Source organism: Protopterus annectens, chromosome 5.part1 (genome assembly GCF_019279795.1).
Source record: "Protopterus annectens isolate FY-2018-M chromosome 5.part1, PAN1.0, whole genome shotgun sequence".
NCBI classification, from domain to species: Eukaryota; Metazoa; Chordata; order Ceratodontiformes; family Protopteridae; genus Protopterus; species Protopterus annectens.
The window spans coordinates 538,797,336-538,822,270 of record NC_056736.1 but is presented as its reverse complement, the minus strand read 5'-3'; the positions used below and the strand labels follow the sequence as shown (position 1 = coordinate 538,822,270).

General features: G+C 39.4%; 1 protein-coding gene across 4 annotated transcripts in view; it reads right to left on the bottom strand.

The window, feature by feature from the left end:
• The window catches only part of PROSER1 (proline and serine rich 1), a 781,917-nt gene that overhangs the window by 644,845 nt on the left and 112,137 nt on the right, over nucleotides 1-24,935 (bottom strand). For all 4 annotated transcript variants that reach the window (XM_044073158.1, XM_044073159.1, XM_044073160.1 and 1 more), the window contains exon 2: nucleotides 19,171-19,236. In XM_044073158.1, coding sequence (XP_043929093.1) covers nucleotides 19,171-19,236 — 66 coding nt within the window. The remainder of the gene's footprint in view (nucleotides 1-19,170; nucleotides 19,237-24,935) is intronic.

The following is a 24,935-nucleotide window of genomic DNA, read 5'->3' as shown; positions in this document are numbered from 1 at the left end:
AATAAAAATCTGGTAGAAAATCAAATTCCAGCAAAAGCTACATGAAGCAATATCACCCCACTCTGTCAATGGCCTTATCAGCATCCAAACGCACGATAACCAAAGGTTCTAGCATCTTCTAAACATTCCCCTTCAACAATGAGCCCTTAATGTATTACTAAATGTTTGCCTATCACTAGTTGTAGTCATAGTATAGTACTAATATCAGCCCATATGACAACAGCATACTTGGGTCCTTATCTTCTTTAGCAGTTATTGTTCATTTTCACTGATCCCACAGTTACATTAACCTCCATTAATTTGCTCTTAAAAGAACCCAATTAGTCTGCAACAAATCCTTACACAAATCAACACAGACTTCTGAATTTATAAAGCATGAGTAAAAACTTTAGTCCTTCTGCAGACATGAAGGAACCACAGTTCACACATATAAGCCGCGGTGGTGCAGCAGTAGCATTGTTGCCTCACAGCAAGAGGTTCTCCCGTTTGATTCTCGGCTGGAGCACCTTCTGTGTGTAGTCTCCATGTCCTCCCCGTGGTCGAGTGGGGTTCAAAAGACATGCGTAGAATGGACGTGCCTTCGCTGAAGGTTGGGTGTGGAGTTGGCACCTCTGCACCAGTAAAAAATCTACTGCCAATCATTAGCGGATCGGAGTTCCGCTGTGGCGACCCCTAACCGGGAAAAGCTGAAAAAAGAACAACCCTATGTAAGCATAGCTCTCAATCTCTTAGCACAAAACATCTGGACAAATCCAAAAATAATGGGGGAATGAAGCCGTAAAAAAAAACATTTTAAATACTGTACTAATAAACTTAGAAAGTTGCTAGAATAAAAGGTATTGTGTTACCATGCATATTCTGAAAGATATGAAGTTTGAAACTCAAATGCCTGTCATTATTTAATGAATTCAGTCCTCACTGATCTGCTACAAAAATCTAGAAAAGCACAAATTTTATGAGGAACAGACCAAAAATATGAGGCAAAAATGTGGACATTCTGTGAAAATTTGGACAGTTGAGAGGTATGTATGTAAGCATGATGTGATACCACTGTTGGTGCACTTTAACCTCCTTAACTAAATAAACATGTTCAGTTGTTATATATACTTCATTGCTTTGGGATCCTGAAACGAGAAGGACTCAACATAAAAAACAGAGTGAAGTCATATGGCTTTGGCATGGACACCAACATGCCTCCACTGTGCACACTAATGATATTTTAAACACTCGTCTAACCTCTGCCACACTACTCAATACATTCCAGTTCTCCATGTATGCTGTAATTCCTTTCTAGAATACCAAAATACTTTTCATGATCTCCCAAATTCTTTTGTGTAGTCCAAGGAGGGATACAAGTACTATAAGTTGCTACTACAGACACGCACATAGTTCTTATCCCCGAAATAACAATCATGAACATCTATTAACAAATCTATAAGTGTAAGCAAGCAACATTTTGAGAAAAACACAGCTCCTTACTCCTAACTCCTAGCTCCTCTAAGAAAGGCAGGTACTCCCATGTCCAGTACCCTTTCAACAATATATTCATATTCATCATTTTCCTGATATGTCTCTTCCACCAGTTCTTCATACATATGTAAATACTGTTTTTCTTTATAGTACTGGTTAAACTATTCATATTTCAAGTTACTAGCTTCATCCTACACCCCTTAAAATTAACATCTTTATAACCCTTCCTGCAACACACATAAACACCTTTTGATATTCTTTATAAACCTATTCGCACCTCTTAGCAAACATTCTATATTTATTTAACATACACTGGATTATTATATACAATGTATATGACAATTTGATACATGTCATTGTAATCTCATCCCCCACTACCACCAATCACTCAAGCATCCTTTAGTAATAAATCAAATCTAACCTGATAAGACTTCTTTGAAGCGGTCACCAAAGCCGTAGATGAGGTGGTTCACACAGCCTATCTAGATCTCGCCAAGGCTTTTGACACCATCCCCCCACTCTGGAATTATAGATAAACTCACTAAACTAGGAATAAACCCTTATGTCACAAGATGGGTTGCCAACTGGCTCACTGACAGAATCCGCATTGTGAAAGCAGCAGACTCTAAATCCAACTTCAGACCAGTGACAAGTGGAGTACCACAAGGTTCAGTCCTAGGTCCTCTCCTGTTTGGTATCTACTTTTCTAAAGTACAGGCTAATACAGAAGGTCTTTGGCTAACAAAGTTTGCAGATAACTACATACTAGGAGCCATAATCAAAGCTCCTAACGATGTGGACATCCTACAAAAGGGCCTCACTGAGACAGATGCCTGCTGTCAAAGCCATGACCTCAAGCTCAATGCCAAAAAGTGCATTGTTATCCCTTTTGGTAAAAACTCTGTACCCATGAACTACCACATAGGTGGCAGTCTACTTAACACCGAAAGTGTGATAAGAGACATTGGGACACAGGTGGACAGTAGTCTCTCCTTTGATAATCACATTGCCACAGTAGTCAGGAAATCATTCTACATGGCACACCTCATCACAAAAGGTTTCTCATCCAGGAAAAAAGAGGTCATTGTTCCCCTCTACTCATCACTCATTAGACCCATTATAGAGTACAATGTCCCTTTTGGTGTGCATCTCACAAGGCATCTACAACAACTGGAAAAGCCACAGAAATACCTCACAAAGAGGATTACCGGCCTCAAATAGATGCCCTGCGCAGACCGTCTCAAAAAACTCCAGCTTTACTCTGTCACATATCGCCTACAAAGAGGCGATCTCTGCCTAACATACAAAGCTATGTCAAACCCAGAGCTGTTGGACATGCTCCACTTAAAGAAATCCCAATCCCTACGAGCTACACGCTCTAGGGACCTAAACCTTGTCACCACAATAAACAGAACATGCTGGAGAGATAGATTCCTGTCCCAGAGACTTCCCATACTCTGGAACAAACTACCTATCTATATCAAACAAAGCTCCTCATTAGCACTCTTCAAGAAAAATCTTGATGATTGGATGGGAGATAGGAAATTCACTCCGGGATCACTTCTGTGGCTCTGCTTGACAGGGGCACAGGAAAATAATTTTCTTGGGTGGCAAAAGCCAGGGTACCGTTTGGCTAGGCTTATACAGGCCCTAGGGCCAATAGCCTAGTACCTACCTATGAACCTATGAATAAATACTTGTCTTATAACTATTGTTCCCACAAATTCCATTTATTTTATGTAAATTGGTCCTTCCCCGTTTTTAAGATCTTTCTTTCGTTCTTTTAATTTCTTTTACAATATTCACTACCTCAAATACTGTTGGTTTACACTCTGATTTACATTTTATAGTAACTTGTTTTTTTTCTAGCAGCCAACAGAAGTAAACCTAATAAGGCCTTACTGTGTCAGGGCAATTCAGATCTTGTATCCCAGCTCAAAAGAGAAACTTCCTTAGTTACAGCCATTTGTTCCCCAATATTTCTGACAGAGTACTTTATATGGAATTTGTTAATCCTGCCAGCTCATTATAGCACCAAAACATACGTTCCCAGTTGCATCTTCCTTTCCTGTCTCATCTACTACATTTGTTATCTATTCGAGGAAAAATTCTCTGAAGTCTGCTTGGAGTATAAAAATGCCTATGCAAACAATTCCATGCAAAAATCCTAAACCTTTTTTTTTTTAAAAAAAGAAACATCTTTTTATCATGTATGACATAGGCAATCATATATTTATATAAATGAAAACAAACCATATTGACATAATTTTAGTTGTAAACATTATACATCACTTCTAATCTATCCAATCATTGTCAGCCAGGCATTACATAGCTCATTCAGATCCTGCATTCTTTTAAACCTCATTCCTCCTCTGCATGTATTGTTCTCACATTTCCCATTTTTTCCTATGTAATTTGCTCCTTCTCCTTTCTAAAGTTCCCAATTCCAGTTGTTTTATCTCTGTCACTACATTCACTACTTCTAGTAAAAATGGTTTAGACTTTGATTTCCATTGTCTAGTAACTGCTTTTTGGGCAGACACCATAATTAGACTCAGCAAGGCCTTTTACTATGTCTGGACAATTCTGATTCTGTATCACAGCTCAAAAAATTATTTCCTTAGTTACACCAATTTGCTCACCCAGTATCTCTAACAGAGCAGTCTATAGGGAATCTTTAAAATCTGCCAACTCATTACACTCCCAGAAAATATATTCCCAGTTGCCTCTTTCTTCCTCATCACACCTCCAACATTTGCAGTCTACCTGAAGAAAAATTCTTTGGAGTCTGCTTGGGGGTATATTCTAAATCCTCTAGACTTTGTTGTATATTTGGGAGACATATATATATATATATATATATATATATATATATATATCCCTTGTCTCCTTGTGAATACCTTATTCAATCTCTTGCCTCAATCCTTTCTAACATCCTCTGTTTCTTATAATTATCATGCACAATTTTGTATGCTCTACTAATTGCTCCTTTTCTAACAGCAGTTTCTGTCCTAGATTCTACAAAAACTCAGTGCTGGTCTTTCACTTAGGATCCCTCTATGTCCTTCTTTTTGCCTATACTCTGATATCAATCCTTGATAGGGACGGCAATCTCTATCCCACAGTCCAGATAAATTCTTGGCCCCTTTCCATTCTATTACCTTTCCCGTTCTAATTATTTGCTCCAAATACCTTGGTTCTTTTACCAGTTTTCCTCAATAAATTCCAGCCCCCTTTGCCTGTATCCCTAACTGCAGTCATCCTTATCAAAAATCCTAAACCCTGAGGACTTTGTTGCATACTTGGGAGCCATATATATGTCCTCCTATTGTTCTTTTGTAAACTGCTTTCCCAGCCTCCCTTCTCAATCTTTTCTAACCTCCTGTGTGTGATTCTTACAGTTATCAAGCAATATTTTATATGTCCTACTAATTATCTCTTTTTAACAGCAGCGTCTGTTCTCAGCATTACTAAAAAACTCTACTAGTGCAGGTCTTTCACCCTTATCTCTTTTTCTTTGTCTGTACTCCTATATCAATCACTGGTACCTTGGCAGGAAATGTCTTCTTGGCTTCATCCCACTCTATAACCTTCCCTCTGTTGTTATTTGCTTCCAGTACCTTGGTTCCTTTGCTAGCTTTCTCCAGTAACTTCCAGCTCCTTCATATTTATTTTCCATACCTCTACTTGCCAGTCATCCCTACTGGCAAAATCTCACTTCTCCATTCCTGTGCTGTTTTAGTTAAAAGAATACTTTTAGCAACTTCATTAACAATATTCTATAATGGTTGCTTTTATTCTCCTTAAGGATCTGCATCTGCAATCCCACTTTCTCCTTAGTTCTTGAACCTCCCTTCCTTCTTCTTCATCATCCATTTCCGCTCTGAATTATAACATTCTGTTTGTGTTATGTATATGAGCCTTAACTGTGTACCTCTAAAATATCCCTTCAATTTGGGTAATCCAAAACCACCTTGTTCTGCTGGGAAGTTCAACTTATCACACATAACTCTTGCCCTCTTCATCCCCACCCCAAATAAATTCCCTTAACTCTTTATTAATTATTGTAAACGGCTTCTCCTCTAGTTGATAAAAATATGCATGACCTGTACATAAAACTAAAGAGACTAAAAATATTTTCACTGCTTGTATCTTACCATCCATAACCATAAACCAGTTTCTTATTTTTTGTACTATTGTTTGTCTCTTTTCACATATACTTAGCTGCAATTGATTAAGCCTTTTTAATCCATACTCATAAATACTTCACCTTATCATTTTCCCATAAATGTGAGTGTTGCTGAACCAATGCATGTGTGGGTACATAATTTACAGCTATAGCCTTTGTTTATCCTGAAAAGATGTAAAACTGTCTCAAAATATTCTACAACACAGAGATGCCCTTTTCTGAATTTATCAAGTACAAAATAATATCATCTGCAAATAAGCCCAACTTTTCTTGATTATCATATGAATTACAGCCTTTTTATTTCTGAGCCCCTTATTTTCTTTCCAATGAGTTTAAATATAAAGTAAATAACAAAGGAGAAAGGGGACACCCCTGCCTTGTTCCTTTGATGAAGCACAACTTATTGGCAAGGAACCCTGTCACTTTAATTCTTACCTATGAGACTTCATATATTCTTCTAATTAGCCTTATTACTGTACCAGGGAATGCAAATCCTTCCATTGCCTGACTCATAAAATCTTAGCTTAATGTGGTTAAATATTGTTTCTGCATCAAGAACCAACAATAATTGGCATTTTTTACATTCTTCTTCCCTCTGGATTATCATTATTCCATTAATATTGTCAAACATTTGACCCCCCCCCCCCCATAAAACACACTGATCCATTTCTATCAATTTTTGCCTTCTTTGTCTTTCTTTTAAACACTTTGTAATTATGGTTTAAAATTGAAATGGGTCTATATGAAGCTGAGTCTGAAGGATCTTTTCCCTCTTTGGTTAATACGGTCACCACAGCTTTCTTCAAAGATGTTGGTGCTTTCCTACATTTTAAAATACTATTAAACAAAACTCTTCAGATCTTTATCACTTTCTTCCCTCCTAACTTCCAAACTTCCACAGGAATAACATCTGTTCCAGGAGACTTCCTTGCAGACTGATTGTACATCACTGTTTTTATATCATCTCCTCTCTTCTTAACTATTAGTTTTGGTCCTCACCTTCCTCCAACCACAGCATAATTAAGTTTTCCATAAATGTTTCCATTTGTGCTCTTTCTTGATTTCCACATTTATGTGTTTTATACAAATTTTCATAAATTTACAAAATATCTCTAGTACCGCTATATGATCTCTGGTTATTTTTCTTGTTAGGCTCCCTAAGTTTGGCAACAACCCTTTCTCCTTTTCATGTTGCCTAAATCGTTGTGCCAAAAGTTTTTCTGCTCTGGAGTTATCAAAATGTAGCTGCTTAACAGCAATCTTTTTAAACTCATACATATTTTCCAAGTGCTCCTTTATTTTCTCTCTGGTACCCTACAGTTGCTGGTCCTCTTGTTCTGTGAAATTCTCCTTACAGTGCAATACTTTAACTTTTGTCAGCTCCTCTAAATAAATCTTATTACTTCTTAATCATATCTCTTTGTGTTTTATTTCAACCCTATTTTAACTCTATTTTCATTTTATCTCACTCACTATCACTTCTGAAGAAATTTCTATCTTCCCTAATAACTCTTAAATAATTTAACTCTCAAATAATTTCCACTACACATTCCTTAAATTCCATTCTGGGAAAGTACCAGTGTCTCATTTTTATTTTATTACCCTGCAGTTTTATCTTATCTTTTTATTAGTACATGATCTGCAACAGTTATTGTATGTCTGTTGAAGCTTTAAATTAAATGCACACTTCCCTGTGAAATATAATTTCTACCCAGTTATTCCCCAAGGTAGAAAAACTGTGCTAAATATGTAAATTCTGTCAAGATTCCTATTACTGAAGTCACATCTTCCATACCAAATACTTTCATAAATTTCTTCAAATGTCTGACATTTTTTGTTATATTTTCCCTTCTAAGTTCCTGATACATCCTCACTATTGCAAATCAAGTTCCAGTCCCATCTATAAGTAATATTACCTGCTAATTATTTCTCACAAAATTGTCTTAAGCTCTGTAATAGCAGTTTAAGTAGAATATAAATACATGCCAGTATAATCTTCCTCCCTTGCCAATAGCCCCTTGCAGCTACAAATCTACCATTATGTTTTTCCTCTTCTAACACTAGTAGTGTCCCTCTAGCAATTATTAGTCACTATTTTCTTTGTTCCGAATATTCTAATTATCCATCCTGAAATATTTTTCTTTGTCAAATTCACACGCTCACTTCCTCCCAAATGTGTATCCTGCAACATTGTTATTTGCACCCTGCATTTTTAATATAATTCAATATTCTTTCTTTTGTGTCTATACCTGTAAGGCCATTTACATACCAAGATAATATGGATACAGTAGCCATTATGATAAAAGGCTAATGTTCTTATACATGGCAGTTTTTAACGGCATTTTTCCAGTTTTTGTCTCACTTGCATACACTAATGTTTTACAGGCTGATCTTTTATACAGTTGTTTCTTCTCATCTCCATTTGAGCCTATGTCTCATTTTCAAGACATTTTGCTTTAATGAAAACCTTCAAATAAAAAAAATAAATAAATACTTTGTCAGAACATACCATCTCCTATTACCTTACAAACACACAAAACTATCTACATTTCCAACAAATAAAGCTTAACCCTTCAGTCAGGAACAATTGCCCTAAATCAACAGCTGTACCAACAGGCATGATCTAATCTAAAATTAAGGTTAGCAATGCTAAAGTGCACATTACAGCCTGTGCTCTCATGTACACCGATTTCTGTGTCCTTTTTAATCTGTATTTGCTTCCTAGATGTGTAAAACAGCTCATGTACTTTCAAAAACTATTACGTTTTGCCATAAGAAAATGTGCACTGGCTGCCTTTAAATAAAACTAAATTTTGCACTGTTCTATTAAATGCATTACAGTATTAAGGCAGTTGGGGAGGCTACCATCTCTCATTTATTTCCATAATTTCAAATGTTATTTTTCAATGAACTGCTTGCCACTTAATTTTTTGCATTTTGCTGACCAAGGAATGCTCAGAAAACTCAAGATTAATTATTTGCAGATCGCTCATCTCCATGTAAAACTAGTCAACAATAAGAAAAAAAAGCTAACAACTTTGCAAGCACATCTTTGTAAAGGAATCTTTGTAAATTTCACTCAGAAAAGAATGCACAGAACTCCCATGGCCAACTGTCATCAGCTGAAGATTTCTCATCTCCCAGTGAGAGCATTTGATAATGGCAAAAGACATGCTAATATATTTGCTGATGAAATAAAACTTAGCAAATTTTCATGGCATTCATAATTTTGTCGTATTTTACAAACCAATATGTTTATAAAAAAAGCCCACTCGTTTGTACCTTAAACCAAAGACATTAATCTAAATATCCACACTTGTAAAAACAAAGAGAATTACTGTCTTAATTCTAAGTGTAATATAATCAGTGCACTTTACACTCCACCCCAGAAGCCCAAGATCACAACATATTAACTTATAACATACTTCTTTCCAGTCTTTCTTCACTTGTTAAACAGTGAAGCCTAAATTTCTTACAACTGTACTTGTTTTTTTGTAATATCCTTAACACACACAATAATCACGGAAAAGACTGGCCCCCACATTTAAAATACTCCTGACTGTACAATATACAAAACTGCTTTACAATATAATTTACAGTTTATATCATTAAATGTTTTATACAAACAATAACAAAAACTGTTTTACGTACAATTACTTATTTTTCCCTTTAGTGTATTTCTAAACATTAATGACAAAAGTGGAGTATATGCTTTGCAGACCATCTACAAGTTTAAAAAAGTTAACAAAAGTCCAGTCTTTCTCTGCCACTTTTTTTTGCAAAGCCACATTTCACAAATGTAACTGATGCATTACAGTCTCTCATCAATTCACTAATTTTACTGCTGTAGGTCTTCTTCCTGATCACTCCTACTTCCTACAGCAGATGCTGGTTCAAGTCCAAAGTACTGCTGGATCCTCTAGTCAATTCTTTTGCTTTTTTCTATCTTTCAAGCATTAACCCCTTGGAATATTGGAAATGGTTTCATTGGCAAAAATCTTTCAATGAGCTTTATTGTCAGAAGAATGAGAAACAGGGTTTCCTTCTATTTGCTAGCTCACTTTTTATTGGATAAACTTTGATTTACTTCCTCCTTAGCCTGTTCTGCATCCAAAAATGTCTTTGATACTCCAGGAAAACATATCCTGAAGACAGCTGGAAACAGCAGCTTGACTCTCACACCTGCCTCTTGACATTCCCTGATTGCTGGGAAAAAATGCTTCTCTTCTGCCTGGTGTGCAGTAAATAGTCATTTTCCACAAACACTCTGCTGTTTCTAGTTTTTAATGTTTTGCCATTCTGCCACATTTTGTCAGGATTAACTCTATCTGCTGGTATGATTACATTGTTGCTAACATAGGTTTTGGTTACTTTATCATGGCCAGGTTTGGAGCATGAAATCACTGCAGCCTTTCAATTAAAATCCTGCTGTGGGTCATCAGTCCAGTTGCTTACTGCTGCCTCAGTTTTTTTTTTTTTTTATCACACATTTATATAAGCGAAAACAAAAGTACAGTTTTGTACCTACCATAAATGTAGATGTTCGAGGATTCCATTGCTGCAGTCCTGACTATTGGGTATAGTCCAGTCGGCCCGAATACCAGAGTATAAGGCTGGCCGGGTCAGGCGCATTTGGACGGCTGCCAGGTACGCAGGAATAACGCGCATGACCGACGTCATATCCTCAGTCTTTTCTTGCCCCAGATGTCAGAAGACCTTAAAAAGACAAGTCCAAAAAAACCTGCACCAAAAACATGTACAATATATACAACAATATATACAAAAATATAAGCATGAAAACTCACCTACACAACCACCCTAAATACAGAGGGGAAGGAGGGAGGATTGAATTGGACAATGGAATCCTCGAACATCTACATTTATGGTAGGTACAAAACTGTACTATGTTCTTCGTCTTCCATTGCTGCAGTCCTGACTATTGGGTAGAATCCCAAAGCAGAGGTAAGGGAGGCTGGCAAATCATAAAGAAGTAGGAGCTGACAACATGCCTTGCAAAACAGCTGTGGCAAAACCAGCCCTAGACTTAGAGTAGATAGGAAGGTGATAATGCTTAGAGAAAGTATGCACTGAACTCCAAGTAGCTGCTTCCAAAATATCCTTAGTTGCCACCCCTTAGAAATGCTGTTGAAGTGGCAGTAGCCCTAGTGGAATGAGGCCTAATCCCAGCTGGAATCTCCTTGCCATGATGGGAATAACAAAATGCAATGCAAAAGCCAATCCACCTAGAAATAGTTTGTTTTGACACAGGCTTGCCCTGTGAACTCAAAGCAAAAAGAAACAAACAACTGCTGGGACTGCCTAAAATCCTTAGTTCTGCTTAAATAATAACGCAATTGCCTGTGTACATCTAAAGTGTGCAAAATCTTTTCCCCTTTATTTTGAGGGTCTGCATAAACGTAGGCAAATGAATAGTTTGGTTTAAAGCCACACTAGAAACCACCTTAGGCATAAAGGAAGGATTAGTACGTAATGATACCCTATCCTTATGGAAAATCAAAAGGGCTCTACTGCCATAAGGGCCTGCAACTCAGACACCCTTCTTGCAGAAGTAATAGCCAACAGAAAAGCAGTCTTCCATGACAAGTATTTCAATTCAGCAGTAGCTGCAGGCTCAAAAGGTTGTAGAGTAAGTTTTTCCAACACAAAATTGAGATCCCAAGCAGGAGTAGGAGCTCTCGTGGGGTCTTATATTCTTTGCCCCTCTAAGAAACTGCTTGAACAAAGGATGCGAAAACAAAGGTGGGTCACAATCATAGTGAGCTGAAATTGCTGCAGCATGAATCTTAATGGAAGAGAAGGACAAACCTTTGTCCAATAACTCAGTAAGATATTGAAGAGCCACACTCAAATTAGGCTCAGAAATCTCCAAATTCTTTGCTGTACTCCAAAATAAAAATCTCTTCCATTTTTCTCTCTCCTTGTACTAGGTCTTCTAGCTTCCATAATCACATTTAAAACTTGTTGAGGAAGTTGAGACCTGTTGTGTTTCAACACAGAATATGCCAGGCTGTTAGATGAAGAGAATGAAGCTTGACATTGAGCAGATGACCGTCCTTCTGAGATAACAGATGAGGAATCAGAGGTAAAGGCCATGGAGGCTTCTGTACCAGACTCGTAGTAGTGGGTACCAGTGTTGCCGAGGCCAATCTGGAGCTATCAAAATCATCCTTGGCCTGTCTTGTCTGACCTTTAATAGCACCTTTGGAAGAAGAGGCAGAGGTGGAAAGGCATACACATGAAGGTTTTTCCAACTGAAAGACAGAGCATCCACTTTCCAAGCTGTGTGATGAAACCCCTTTGTGCAATACTTTGGCAGCTGGTGGTTTAGTGGAGAAGCGAACAGATCTATGTCTGGAGTTCCCCATGACACTGTCAGTTTCTGAAATACATGAAGATCCAGTTTCCACTGTGGGGATCCATGATTTGTCTGCTTAACACATCTGCTAAGGAGTTCTGTGCTCCTGGCAGAAACCTTGCCTGAAGAGTTAGTTGCAAGCTTAGCGCAGTCTCCCATAAAATCATTGCTTGCCTGCATAGAGGATAAGAATGTGTTCCCCTTGCTTGTTGATGTACCACATGACAGTTGTGTTGTCTGTTAGAATCAACACCTGCCCTGGAAGAAGTAACTCCTTGAAAGCCATTAATGCAAACTGGACTGCTAACATCTCCTTCATGTTGATATGTAGATGCTGTAGTCTGGCAGGCCACTTGTCTTGTATCCACTTTCCATTTAGATGAGCTCCCAAGCAAGGTCCGAGGCATCTGTCGTTAAGATCTGACTTGCCTCTGGCCGGGTCACAGAGAGTCCCTTGTTTAGGTGACATTCCTGAGCCCACCACAAGAATTCTTTTCAAGGCAAGGTATTATTTGAATGACAGTGTCCAAATCCTGGCAGTGCTGTGTCCATACATTTTGAGATACCACTGTAGCTTCCTCATATGCAGTTTGGCATTGGGAAGCACCAGAATACAAGATGCCATGAACCCTAATGCTTGAAGGACTGTCCTTGCAGTCAGCACGGACTGATGAGATAGTTGATGGAAGTAAAGTGACAGACTCTTTTGTTTGTCCGGGGTTAAAAGGCCATCTGGGCTGCTGTATTCAGTCTCACACCCAGAAAGCACATGTCCTGAGAGGGTACTAGACTGGACTTTATTTCGCTCACAGAATACCCTAGGCATCTTAGCACTGCTATAACATATTCCAGATGCTGTAGAAGGTCTTCCTTTTCTTGAGCCAGAATCAGGCAGTCGTCCAAGTAAGGATAGATTTGAATTCCTTGAAGCCTGAAGTAAGCTATCACTGGAGCCAGAACCTTTGTGAATACTCTGGGCAGTAGATAAGCCAAAGGGCAATGCAGAGAACTGATAATGAGAATTTCCAGCTCGAAACCGCAGATACTTCCTGCAACTTAGCCTTATAGGCACATGAAGGTAAGCTTCCTTGAGATCTAAAGTTACCATCCAGTGATCTTTGCCCAGCAGAGGTAAAAGCTGTTGTAACGTCAACATCTTGAACTTGGGAATGTCCAAAAACGTGTTGAGGAGAGATAAATCCAAAATTGGTCTCCACGTGTTCCCCTTCTTTGGTACAAGGAACAGGCGAGAATAAAATCCTAGGCCCCTTTCTGATACAGGGACTGGCTGAATGGCCCCTATCTGAAGTAACTGAGAAACTTGCTCGTGAGCCTCTTTTCTTTGTGGAGGAGGAACGTCTGGCATGCCTTTGAAAGGGGCATTGTATGGAAATAAAATCTGTAACCGTGGTGAATGATATCCAACACCCATTTGTCTTGAGTAATTAAATCCCAATTTTCTTTGAAAAGAGACAGTCTTCCTCCCAAAGGAGCTGCCAGTCGGGAATCTGCTGGCAGCTGAAAAGACAGGTCATTGGGTCTGTTTAAAGGACTGACCCTGCCCTCACCAGAAGTCTGAGCAGGTGAACTCCCTTGTCTAGGCCTAAAAGAACCTTGAGCCCTGCCCCTACCACGTCTAGACCTACCCCTAGACTGGGAATCATAAGCAGGATATGTCCACCCCTTAGCAGGCCAATTTCTACTAAACTTTGGTGGCTGCACCTGCAAAAATCTTTAACAGTTTGCATAGACTTAGCTTTGTCCTCCATTTTCTTTAAAACTGCTTCCACAGGCGATCCAAACAACACATCAGACTGTAAAGGAGCATCCAAAATCCTTGTCTTAACATGCTCAGCTAAATTCTGATCCTTCAACCAGGCATGCCTGCGAAGAACAGAACTGGTAGCAGCCACCCTCGAGGAGGCCTGTACAGCATCAAAACCACATTGCAAAGAATGCTTACCCACTTGTTCAGACACATGAACCAAATCCAGCAACTCTTTACACTCAATACCTTCCGCCAAAGCATCCACCTTAGATTTCAATTGTGAAAGGAGATAATTCTGATATTTTAGCATGTGAAACTGACAATTCAATGCTCTCATGGCTAGAGTGGAAGAAGTATACACTTTCTTTCCCCACCTATCCAAAGCCCTTGCCTCTTTATCAGTGGGAACAGGATTTTTAACCACAGAAGCCTTAACACCTTTAGGCCCTTGAGAAATTGTTTCTGGGTCCGCCTAGGACTCTTAAACAAATATTTATGAGCTTGGCACCCTATAATACCTATCAGGCTTAACAGGAGCAGGAGGCAAAGAGCCAGGGTTCAGGGAAGCCTCTGCAAAAACATCTTCCACCACATTCAACACAGGAGGAATAGCTAAAGGCCTATGCTGGGGTAAAACAAGAATTCCCTAAGCCTTTTCCTGGAATCAGAGTAATCCTGGCCTTCCCATTTAAAGTGCTCCCTCATGGAATGCAGAGTCTCTGAAAATGAGAAATCCTCAGGAAGCTGTAGGAGTGGAATCATCCACATCAGAATCAGAATAAGTAGGATACTCCTGCATATCTTCCACAGAAGATTCTGAAGCCTCTGAACACTGTTCAAAACTATCAAACTCGGTTCCACCCTAGGCCTCTTATCAGGCGGGGCATAGAACCTCTAATCATAGTAATCAAATCCTCTGCCATTTTAAGCATATGTTTCTTAGGTACAGAACCCAAAATGCTAGGAGAAGCCCCCACTGAAGCTGAACTAGGCCTACCTCTCAAAGAAGTTTTGGCAACAGAAGGAGAGGCTCTAACTACCTTGGGAAGAGAGGGAGGAACAGTCACCTGAGAAGCCCCTCAGCCTGGCCTACCTCCTGAGAGGCACATCCTGTAATAGTATAGTTTCAGCCTGGGACTCCATGGAAACTCCTGGCAAAACCTCCGCTCCACTGAGCCTTCTAAAGAACCGGCGTCCGGGACTGCCGGTTCATCAACCCTAGGCTTCACTGTTTTATCCTTGCGCTTCTTGGAGCATCCGACGGCATTTTATAATTGCAACGCTTCCCAAACACTAACCTGGCACAGTCTAACCTCCTCTTAATAGTGCGTTTGTTAAACCTAGCACAAGAGCGGCAACCAACAACGGCGTGCTCAGGGCCTAAACAAGGTATACACAAGGTATGATAATCCCTATGAGGTATCTGTTTCCCACAAGAAATACAGTTATTCACTTTTTCTGACATCCGGTAAAATACTGAGGCAAGAAAAACCAAAATGTTCTCTTAGCCAACTCTGTTTCGGTCTGAAACTCCGGTTTCGGAAATATTTCAGAACGCCAACCTGCACTCGCAAAACTGCTTCTGCATCGGACCATGCGGCAAAAGACTGAGGATATGACGCCGGTCATGCGCATTAGTACCCTGACGTACTGGCGTCAGTCTAATGCGCCCTGACCGACGTCAGCCTTATACTCTGGTATTCGGGCCGACTGGACGCGGACTATACCCAATAGTCAGGACTGCAGCAATGGAAGACGAAGAACATCCACACTGACATATTTTCAGTTACAAATGTTATATATCACTTATTATCCAGTCATCAGCCAAACATTACAGAGCTCATTCAATTCATCCATTCCCTTCAACTTCATTCTTCATCCAAAACATTACTCTGTATGTATTGTTCCAACAATTCTCTTTTTTTTCTATGCAATTCACTCCTACACCTTTCTAAAGATCCTGTCTCCAGTTGTTTTATTTCTGTTACTATATTCACTACTTTTAGTACAGTTGCTTTAAACTTTGATTTCTATTTTCAAGTAGTTACTTTTTTGGAAGCCACCAGATTTAAAATCAGCAATTGTAATAATTACTTTTTTGGCAACCACTAGAATTAAAATCAGCAAGGCCTTACTATGTCTAGGCAATTCTAATTCTGTATCATAGGTAGGTAGGTACTAGGCTATCTGCCCAAGGGCATTTTTAAGCCTAGCCAGAGTGTGTCGGCTTTCGACGCCCCATTGATTATAGGTTCATAAGTAGGTAATAGGCTACCTGCCCAAGGGCATTTTTAAGCCTAGCCAGAGTATGTCGGCTTAACTCAGAAAATTAATTTCCTTAATTTCACCAATTTTCTCACACATCATTTCTGCTAGAGTAGTCTGCAGGGAATTTTTAAAGTCTGCCAACTCATTACACTCCCCAAAAATATGTTCCCAAAAACCTCTTATTTCCCAATCACACCTCCAATATCTGCAACCTATCTGAGGAAAAAGTCTTGGGGTATAAAAATACCTACGCAAACATTTCTAAGCAAAGATCCTAAATCTTCTACACTTTGTTGCATATCTGGGAGCCATACATATATCCCCCATTGTTTCTTTGTGAACTGTTTATCCAGTCTCTCTCCCCCCTAATCCTTTCCAATCTCCTCTAATTGATTCTTATAGTTAACATGCAATATTTTATATGCCCTACTAATTATCCCTCTAACAGCAGCTTCTGTTCCAGGTTCTACTAAACACTCTGCCAGTGCTGGTCTTTCACTTAGGACCCTCCTATTTCATTCTCTTTGCTTATACTTGATATCAGACCTTGACAGGAATGGTAATCTTTAGGCTGCAGTCCAAACTCTTCCCATTCTATTAACTTTCCCTCTTGTATTGCTTCCAATACCTTGGTTCCTTTGCCAGTTTTCCCCAGTAAATTCCAGCGCCCTCTTGCCTATTCTTTGTACCCCTAAATGCAGTCACGCCTATCATCAGAATCTCCTTTCATCATCCTCATGTCAACTTAGGTCTTAGAATACTTTCTGTTGCTTTAAGAATATACTATTCTGTATGGTTATTGTTATTTCCCTTAAGGATTTGCATCTAAAATCCCAGTCTCTTCTTGTTTCTTGATCTTCTCTGTTTCATCATCATCCTTTTCCATTTTGAATTATAGCTTTCTACTATGTACAGACACCTTAACTGTGTAGCTCAGAAATACCCATTCAAATCAGGTAATCCCAAACCACCTTGTTCTATTGGAAGGATCAACTTATCCCACTTGATTTTTGTCACCTTCCCCTTCCAGCTAAAATCCTTCAACTATTTATTAATTGCTAGCCACAATTTCTCCTCTGGTTGATAAAAATATGCCTAAACTGTGTATAAAACTAAAGGGACTAAAAAGACTTTCACTGCTTATATCTTGCTATCCTTATCAATAAAAACAGAGCCTCCAATTTCTCAGATTTTGTTTATCTTTTTAGTCTCTCCCCACATATCTTTAGCTGCTATAACAGAATTCTTTTTAATCCATACTCCTAAGTACTTCATTTTATCATGTCCCTGTAAATATGCATGTCGCTGAACCAACTTGCGTGTGGGTACATTGTTTATAGCTATTGACTTTGTTTTATCTTCATTAACTTTGTATCCCGAAAAGACTTGAAACTGTATCAGAATGTTCCACAACACTGAAACATCCTTTCTGGTTTTATCAGGTATAAAATAATATCATCTACAAATAAAGCCAATTTTTCTTAATTACTATACCAGTTACATCTTTGAATTTCCAAGAACATAATTTTCTTTGTCAATGGTTCTAAATATAATGCGAATAACAAAGGGGAAAGAGGACACCACTGTCTGATTCCTCTACTCAAACAGAACATATAAGAGAGGACACCCCACTTTAATTTTCATCTCTGATTCCTCAAACATCCTCCTAGTTAACCTTATGACTTTATAAGGGAATGCAAATGCTTCCATTGCCCTAAATATAAAATCCCAACTTACTCTGTTGAATGCTTTCTTTGCATCAAGACCCACCATCAACAGTGGCATTTTCTTACATTTTGCCTCCCTCTGGATCATCACTGCTCTATTATTATTGTGAAATGTTTGCCTCTCTTTCACAAAACCATAGTGATCCACATCTGTCAATTTTGGCATCCCCTTTACCATTCTTTTTTGCCATTATATACATAGACACTTTATAATCATGGTTTAGAATCGGAATGAGCCTATATGAAGCTAGATCTGAAAGGTCTCTTATTTGTGTTTTTATAAAATTAAATCTTTCAGTTTCTCAGGTATATCAGAAAATATAAGTTTCCTCGTCTTCTAATTTTACCAGCTCTTCTTGACACATCTCATACTTAGCCAGCCTTTTCTTCATTTCAACCTCTGATTTTTTCCATTCTAGCAGTTCATATGAATAGCTGGTTAAATCTTCTATTTTTCCAGCCTTTTGTTATTTGAGTTGATATATTCATTCAGTATTTCATTTACTTCTTCTGAGTACATTTGATTTATTTTTTCCTCTAAATCACTGGAAGTAATATTTTATACCAAAGCTGAAGCTTGGACAGCTACAGGTATTCTTCCCAGCCATTGTTTTCTCTTCACCTTTTGATTTTCTTTCAAGTTCTTCAAATTTCATTTTGCTCGCATACAGACAGTGTACTACTAGCCAGTAATCAGATACTATACAAGCTGACAATTTCACCGGCCTTTATTGTTCAATTTCTCTTTTTACACTGGGAGAGCTGAAAATAAGCTGTTCATCAGTGAGCTGCTAACTTGGAAGTCCTCTCTTTCTTTTGTTAAAATTGTGTAAGAGATACAAAAAGTGGCCAACCAGTCTCTCTCTCAGGTTTTCCAGTGATGCTTAATGTGCGAGTTACTGAATAACTGGACTGCATGTGTATGCACTTTTCTTTATTGGTATCAAGATGTCATATATATTTTAAGTACTTTAATAAAGAATAGATTTTGGTTCTACAGAGACTTTCCAATTATTTAACCACTCTATTCCACTTAATACTTACCTGAGCAGCTGCAGCAGCCTTGTTGAGCTCATCCATTTTTGTATCACAACAGTGAACTTGTTCCAAGTCACATAAACCTAGAAGCTAAAAGCTCTGCACCTGCATGAACACTGGCATAAACCTACAATATCTATATATCAACTTTCAGTTGCAGGTTTGTGCATGATTTGTTCTCACTTTATAAACTGTGAGCATGTGTAATGGGTGCTAGACTTCTCGAGAGGCATATTTATTTTAAATGTACACCACTCTATGTATGTGTGTGTGTGTGTGTGTGTGTGTGTGTGTGTGTGTGTGTGTGTAACTTGCACTTTTAAGAACTACTCACCTGCTCGCTGGAGAAATATCCATGAACCATTTCAATAGCTTTTATTCTCTGATCCATAAGAATGCACTGAAAAAAAGGGTACATATTAGTGTTTATAGTGGCATTTAACAGTTTTCACTGAAAATATACACACTCTTAAATCTATGCAAACTAATGGAAAATATTCTGGGACTACTTGTTTCATAAACTTTCTCACCCTTTTTCTTATCCCCTCATGTCCAAATGAGTAAGTTTCACAAAATAAAACTTAAATAACCAAATTAAATGACTTCCTGGTCCGGCTGTGCCTCAGACCTCAGTGTCTGCATCTTACTACTATGGCTGTTACATTCCCATAATTCAACAGTTCCAAGGCAGTGTAGAAGCAGAACCATGTAGTCAGGATAAATAAATGAATGAATAACTTTTAATCCAAGTACACATAATACAGACAGTATTCTTGCCACAACCACAAACAGTCAAAGTTAAGTGCGCTTTCACTTTGTAAAATACAAAGCTTCATCAGAACCGTTCCTCAAATCCTCATTAGCACTCTTCAAGAAAAATCTTGATGATTGAATGGGAGATAGGAAATTCACGCCGGGGATCACTTCTGTGGCTCTGCTCGACAGTGGCACAGGAAAATAATTTTCTTGGGTGGCGAAAGCCAGGGTACCTTTTGGCTAGGCTTATATAGGCCCCAGGGCCAATAGCCTAGTACCTACCTATGAACCTATGTTTTTGCAGTATTAGTCTTGGCTTTGAAGGTGAGTAACACCTACTGATATTCAGAAAGTATGAATATTTATGGTTTATATTTCTTTTACTTACTTCTTATAAACGGGTACTGACATATTACAATCAGTAGGTAAGAAGGGCATCATGTAATAATGACATATTTATTTGATGTTTGCTAACCAGGTAGATGGACCGGTCCAAGAAAGAGCATATAATACATAAAACGCAGGCCTTCATCACTTGAGGAAAAACTGCATCCACTTCTGCCGCTTCATTTTCTTCTCTTTGCTAATAATCTTCAACATTCTGCACTCCTCCATGAACTAGTACCACTGATGGATTCAGAATCACATACTAGTTTCCAATGTGCATTATAAAATGATGCAGTGTATCCTGAAGGTATACAAATCACAGCTCTTGACCAGTCAGGGACAAATCCAAGAATGAATACGGCAATCAGGGGCACTTTCAAAATGTTAATACTATTAATCTGAGACACTGACAGAATAAAAGAATGTGCATTAATATATATTTTCTGAAGTAAAAGAAGAATCTATAACTCTAATTTTATTCATTACTACCTTTTCTCTAAGTCGTATGAGCCAAAATCAGGGAAGTCTCTGAAAATCAGGGACATCTGAGAGACATGATACAGATCACATGGGATAAGAATACAAATCCATTAAACATCCTACCCAGACAGCAAAGTGTATGCTTCAGAAACTCCAGACAACTTGCATCTTATTTAATTCATCTGTGCAATACTCTATTTTCATAACTAAACTACTTATGAAATATATAAAAAAAGTTTCCTATGTCTTCTCTTTACTTATTAGATCAATGACCAACATCATTTGCAAATCAAATATCACATGCAAATGTTGGTTTTCTTTCACTTATCTAAAAGCTTTTTACAGAACTTCATGGCTTGCTTCATTTATTCATTGTAGTTGTACACTATATACGGAACCAATATGAGTGGGATTGGAATGCATTACTTTTTATGCACTGTGCAAACAGCATCTCAGAAAAGGAGCAACTTGAAGTGAGATCACCGGATTACAGGAGGTTACTAGGCTAATGGCCTTGGGGCCCTTACAAGTCTAAACAAGAGTTTATCCCCAAAAAAGAAACCTCAGTCAGCACTTGTCACTCCTGTCAGTGAGGGATACAGATGGAACCTCTGGGACAAATTTGTGGTTTCCCATCCACTCATCACGAATACGCTTGAAGAGGGTCAGCAACATGCTCTGTTTGACATGTATGGGGTCTATTCCAGAGACAGGGCAGCCTCTGAGAGACAAACCTGTCTCTCGAGCAGGTTTTATTAATGTTGCATATTAGATTTAGGCCTTTCAATCAGCAATGCTTGAAGAGTTAGACTTACGGATATGGAACATCTGTAGTAGGGCAGTGTCCAAGATTGCCTTGTAGGTGAGACACAAATCACCTCTGAGCAATCTACATGATACTGATTAGAGGGATAGTGACTTGAGACTATCCACACAGGACAGGTTTTGGAGACCATGGATTCTTTTTGTGAGGTATTTCTGTGGTCTTTCCATTTGGTGCAGGTGTTTGAAGAGGTACATACCAAATGGGGTGTTGTATTCAATTACTGGCCTAATGAGGAAGGAGTACAGAGAAGTAATAACCTCCTTTTTTTCTGGCTGCAATCCCTTTACTTATGACATAAACCAAGTAAAAGGCTTTTCTGACCACTGCCGCTATATGATGGTCGAATGTGAGATGGTTGTCAACCTGTGTGCCCAGGTCTCTCGCCACAGGTCGTGTGCTTAGGGGGGGTGCCGTTGATGTGATAATTAGTAGGGGTCGTGTTTTTGCCAAATGGTATGATAATACATTTTTTTGCATTTAACTTAAGGCCATGGGTTTGGCACCAGTCATTTGTTGCTGTGAGATCCTTTTGTGGGATGTTAACATCATTTGGGGAGTCAGTGACAGCACCTAACTTACAGTCGTCCAAAAACTTGGTCAGCCATAGGCATTTTGTCTTTGTCTGGACTTCAAAGAAGTAGATGCCAAACAGTAGGAGTCCCAGGACAGATCCCTGGGGAATACCACTAGTGACAGGTCTGCTGTTGGAGATGGAGGCACCACCACTAGTGACAGGTCTGCTGTTGGAGATGGAGGCACCACCACTAGTGACAGGTCTGCTGTTGGAGATGGAGGCACCACCACTAGCGACAGGTCTGCTGTTGGAGATGGGGGCACCACCACTAGTGACAGGTCTGCTGTTGGAGGTGGGGGCACCACCACTAGTGACAGGTCTGCTGTTGGAGACGGGGGCACCACCACTAGTGACAGGTCTGCTGTTGGAGATGGAGGCACCACCACTAGTGACAGGTCTGCTGTTGGAGGAGGCACCACCACTAGTGACAGGTCTGCTGTTGGAGATGGAGGCACCACCACTAGTGACAGGTCTGCTGTTGGAGGAGGCACCACCACTAGTGACAGGTCTGCTGTTGGAGATGGAGGCACCACCACTAGTGACAGGTCTGCTGTTGCAGATGGAGGCACCCCCACTAGTGGCAGGTCTGCTGTTGGCGATGGAAGCACCACTACTAGTGACAGGTCTGCTGTTGGAGATGGAGGCACCACCACTAGTGACAGGTCTGCTGTTGGAGATGGAGGCACCTATTTTGACTTTGTTGGTCCTTTCCGTGAGCCAGTTGGTCACTTACCAGATGAGATGGGGATTCACGCCAAGTTGTGTTAGCTTTTCAATGATGCCTGAGTGGGGGACTGTGTCAAAGGCTTTGGCCAAGTCAAGGTAAGTTGTATGTACTGACTTTACCTCTTCCAGGGCCTTTGTGACAGTGTCATAAACCAGGTTCAACAGGCAAGATCTGCCCTTGATGAATCCGAACTGGGTGGGGTCCAGTGCTTAGAGATTGCCTTGCTTACAGATCAGACTTGTTAAGCTAACAGGGCGATAGTTTCCAGGGTCAGTAGTGGCACCACTTTTGTGCAAGGGGATGACAATGGCAGTTCTTCATTCTGCTGGAATGAAGCCTATAAAAGTACAGAGATAAAAGTAAGGGCAGATAAGACTGCAGAGGAAGGGGTGGGGCTTGTTTTGATGATGTCTGCTAGCTGCAACTAAGTGTAAGTGTTCAGGTGCTTTGTGTACTCCAGGTCTTAGGTTTGTATACAGCCGAGCAAATGAATTTCAATTACAAATCATAGACATGCAAATGTTGTAATGTTTAAATACTTAGAGTTGAACACATTGCAAACTCAATTTCTCAATTAAAGCATACAGGCCTGCTAGCTTTCCCCTGGAAAAACAGAAATGCAGGTGCAATCTTTAATTTCAGCTTGTTAACTGTGTAGGTGGACTGGCCCTTGGACCATTTTAAGTAACGACCTGGACCAAAAGGCGACAAAATTGAGAAATGGATAAAGAGCAGGAAGCAAGTATAGTACAATTATATATTTAAATAAAAACTAAAGAATTCTACGAGTACAAATAGAGCAAAAACACAAAACAACTGAAAACAAATAACAGTAGAAATCAAATGGCAAAAAATCTTACATGGTAATGAACAATAGAGCTTTACATACAACAACCATAGACACATCATGAAAAAAAATACAATACATTCCCTCAAAAACAAATACATTGGAATCTTCTAAAAACTCTCCCACTAGACAATGCCGTCGACTTTTTCAACTCCACCTTCCTAAATACTCTAAACTCACAAGCTCTATCGAGAACAAAAAGAATAAAAACCAATACCGCCCCATGGCTAACTAAAGATACCAAACAACTTATACATCAAAGAGACAAATCCTGGAAATTTCACCAAAAAAATAAACTCCCCAAAACCCTTCTTCAATATAAACAACTCAGTAACCTTGCCAAAAAAACAAATTATCAACGACAAAAAAGCCTACTACATTAAACTCCAGTCCAACCACACTAAAAACCCCAAACAATTCTGGAACTCAATTAACTGGCTTCTCAATCCAGGCACCAAAAAAATCCCTGCCCTGACACCAGCAAATCTAATCTTGAAATAGCCTCTCTATTCAACTCTATCAACTCAACATCAGACCTAATCAAGACTTTTCCTAACAACAATACCTCCCCCTCCACATCTTCCCTCATCCATGGCCTCCCCCCAACCCACAGACCCTAACTCTCCACCCATGTTTGAACTGAAATCCATCTCCACCACCTACATAAAACAGGTCCTCTGCAAACTAAAACCCTGCTCCAGTGCCCCTGACAACATTCCATCTATGTTCCTCAAGTCTACTGCTGATGGGATTACACTCCCTATTAGCATCTTAATCAATAGATCCATACAGGAATCCTACATCCCCAAACTCTGGCGTGCAGCCTTTATTCTACCTTTCCATAAAGAAGGCAAAAAAGTACAGTTTTGTACCTACCATAAATGTAGATGTCCGATAGACATGCAACTGCAGTCATAACATGTGGGTTGTCCTGCCTCAGGCAGCCCTCGGTCGGCCGGATTCCAAAGTCTGGGTCCGACGTCGGCTGATGTCGCATTTCTCTCCGACGTCAGAGCGGCTGAAGTATATAAGAATCAGCCGACGCCATTTTCTTCAGTGTTTCTTGCCCCAGATGCCAGGTGCCCTCCAAGGAAGGCTGTAATCAAATTGGAAGACAAAAACAGGATTCCAAACAAATACATGAGCAATAAAACAAATACACCATAACAGATATCCCCAGCTAAGAGTAAGGGGGATAGGAGTGGACCCTAAGCATAGAGGGGTATGGAGGGAGGGAAAACCCGACTGCAGTTGCATGTCTATCGGACATCTACATTTATGGTAGGTACAAAACTGTACTATGTCCTTCAAGAATGCAACTGCAGTCATAACATGTGGGTAGAATACCATAGCTTAGCTGGGGGAGGAGGCATGCTCTAGGAAATAGATGGTGTGGCAATCAAACCCTGCAGGACTGCCGAAGCAAAGCCTGCTCTGGATCTGGAATATAGAGGGAGATTGTAGTGTTTTGAGAATGTATGCACGGAGCTCCATGTAGCAGC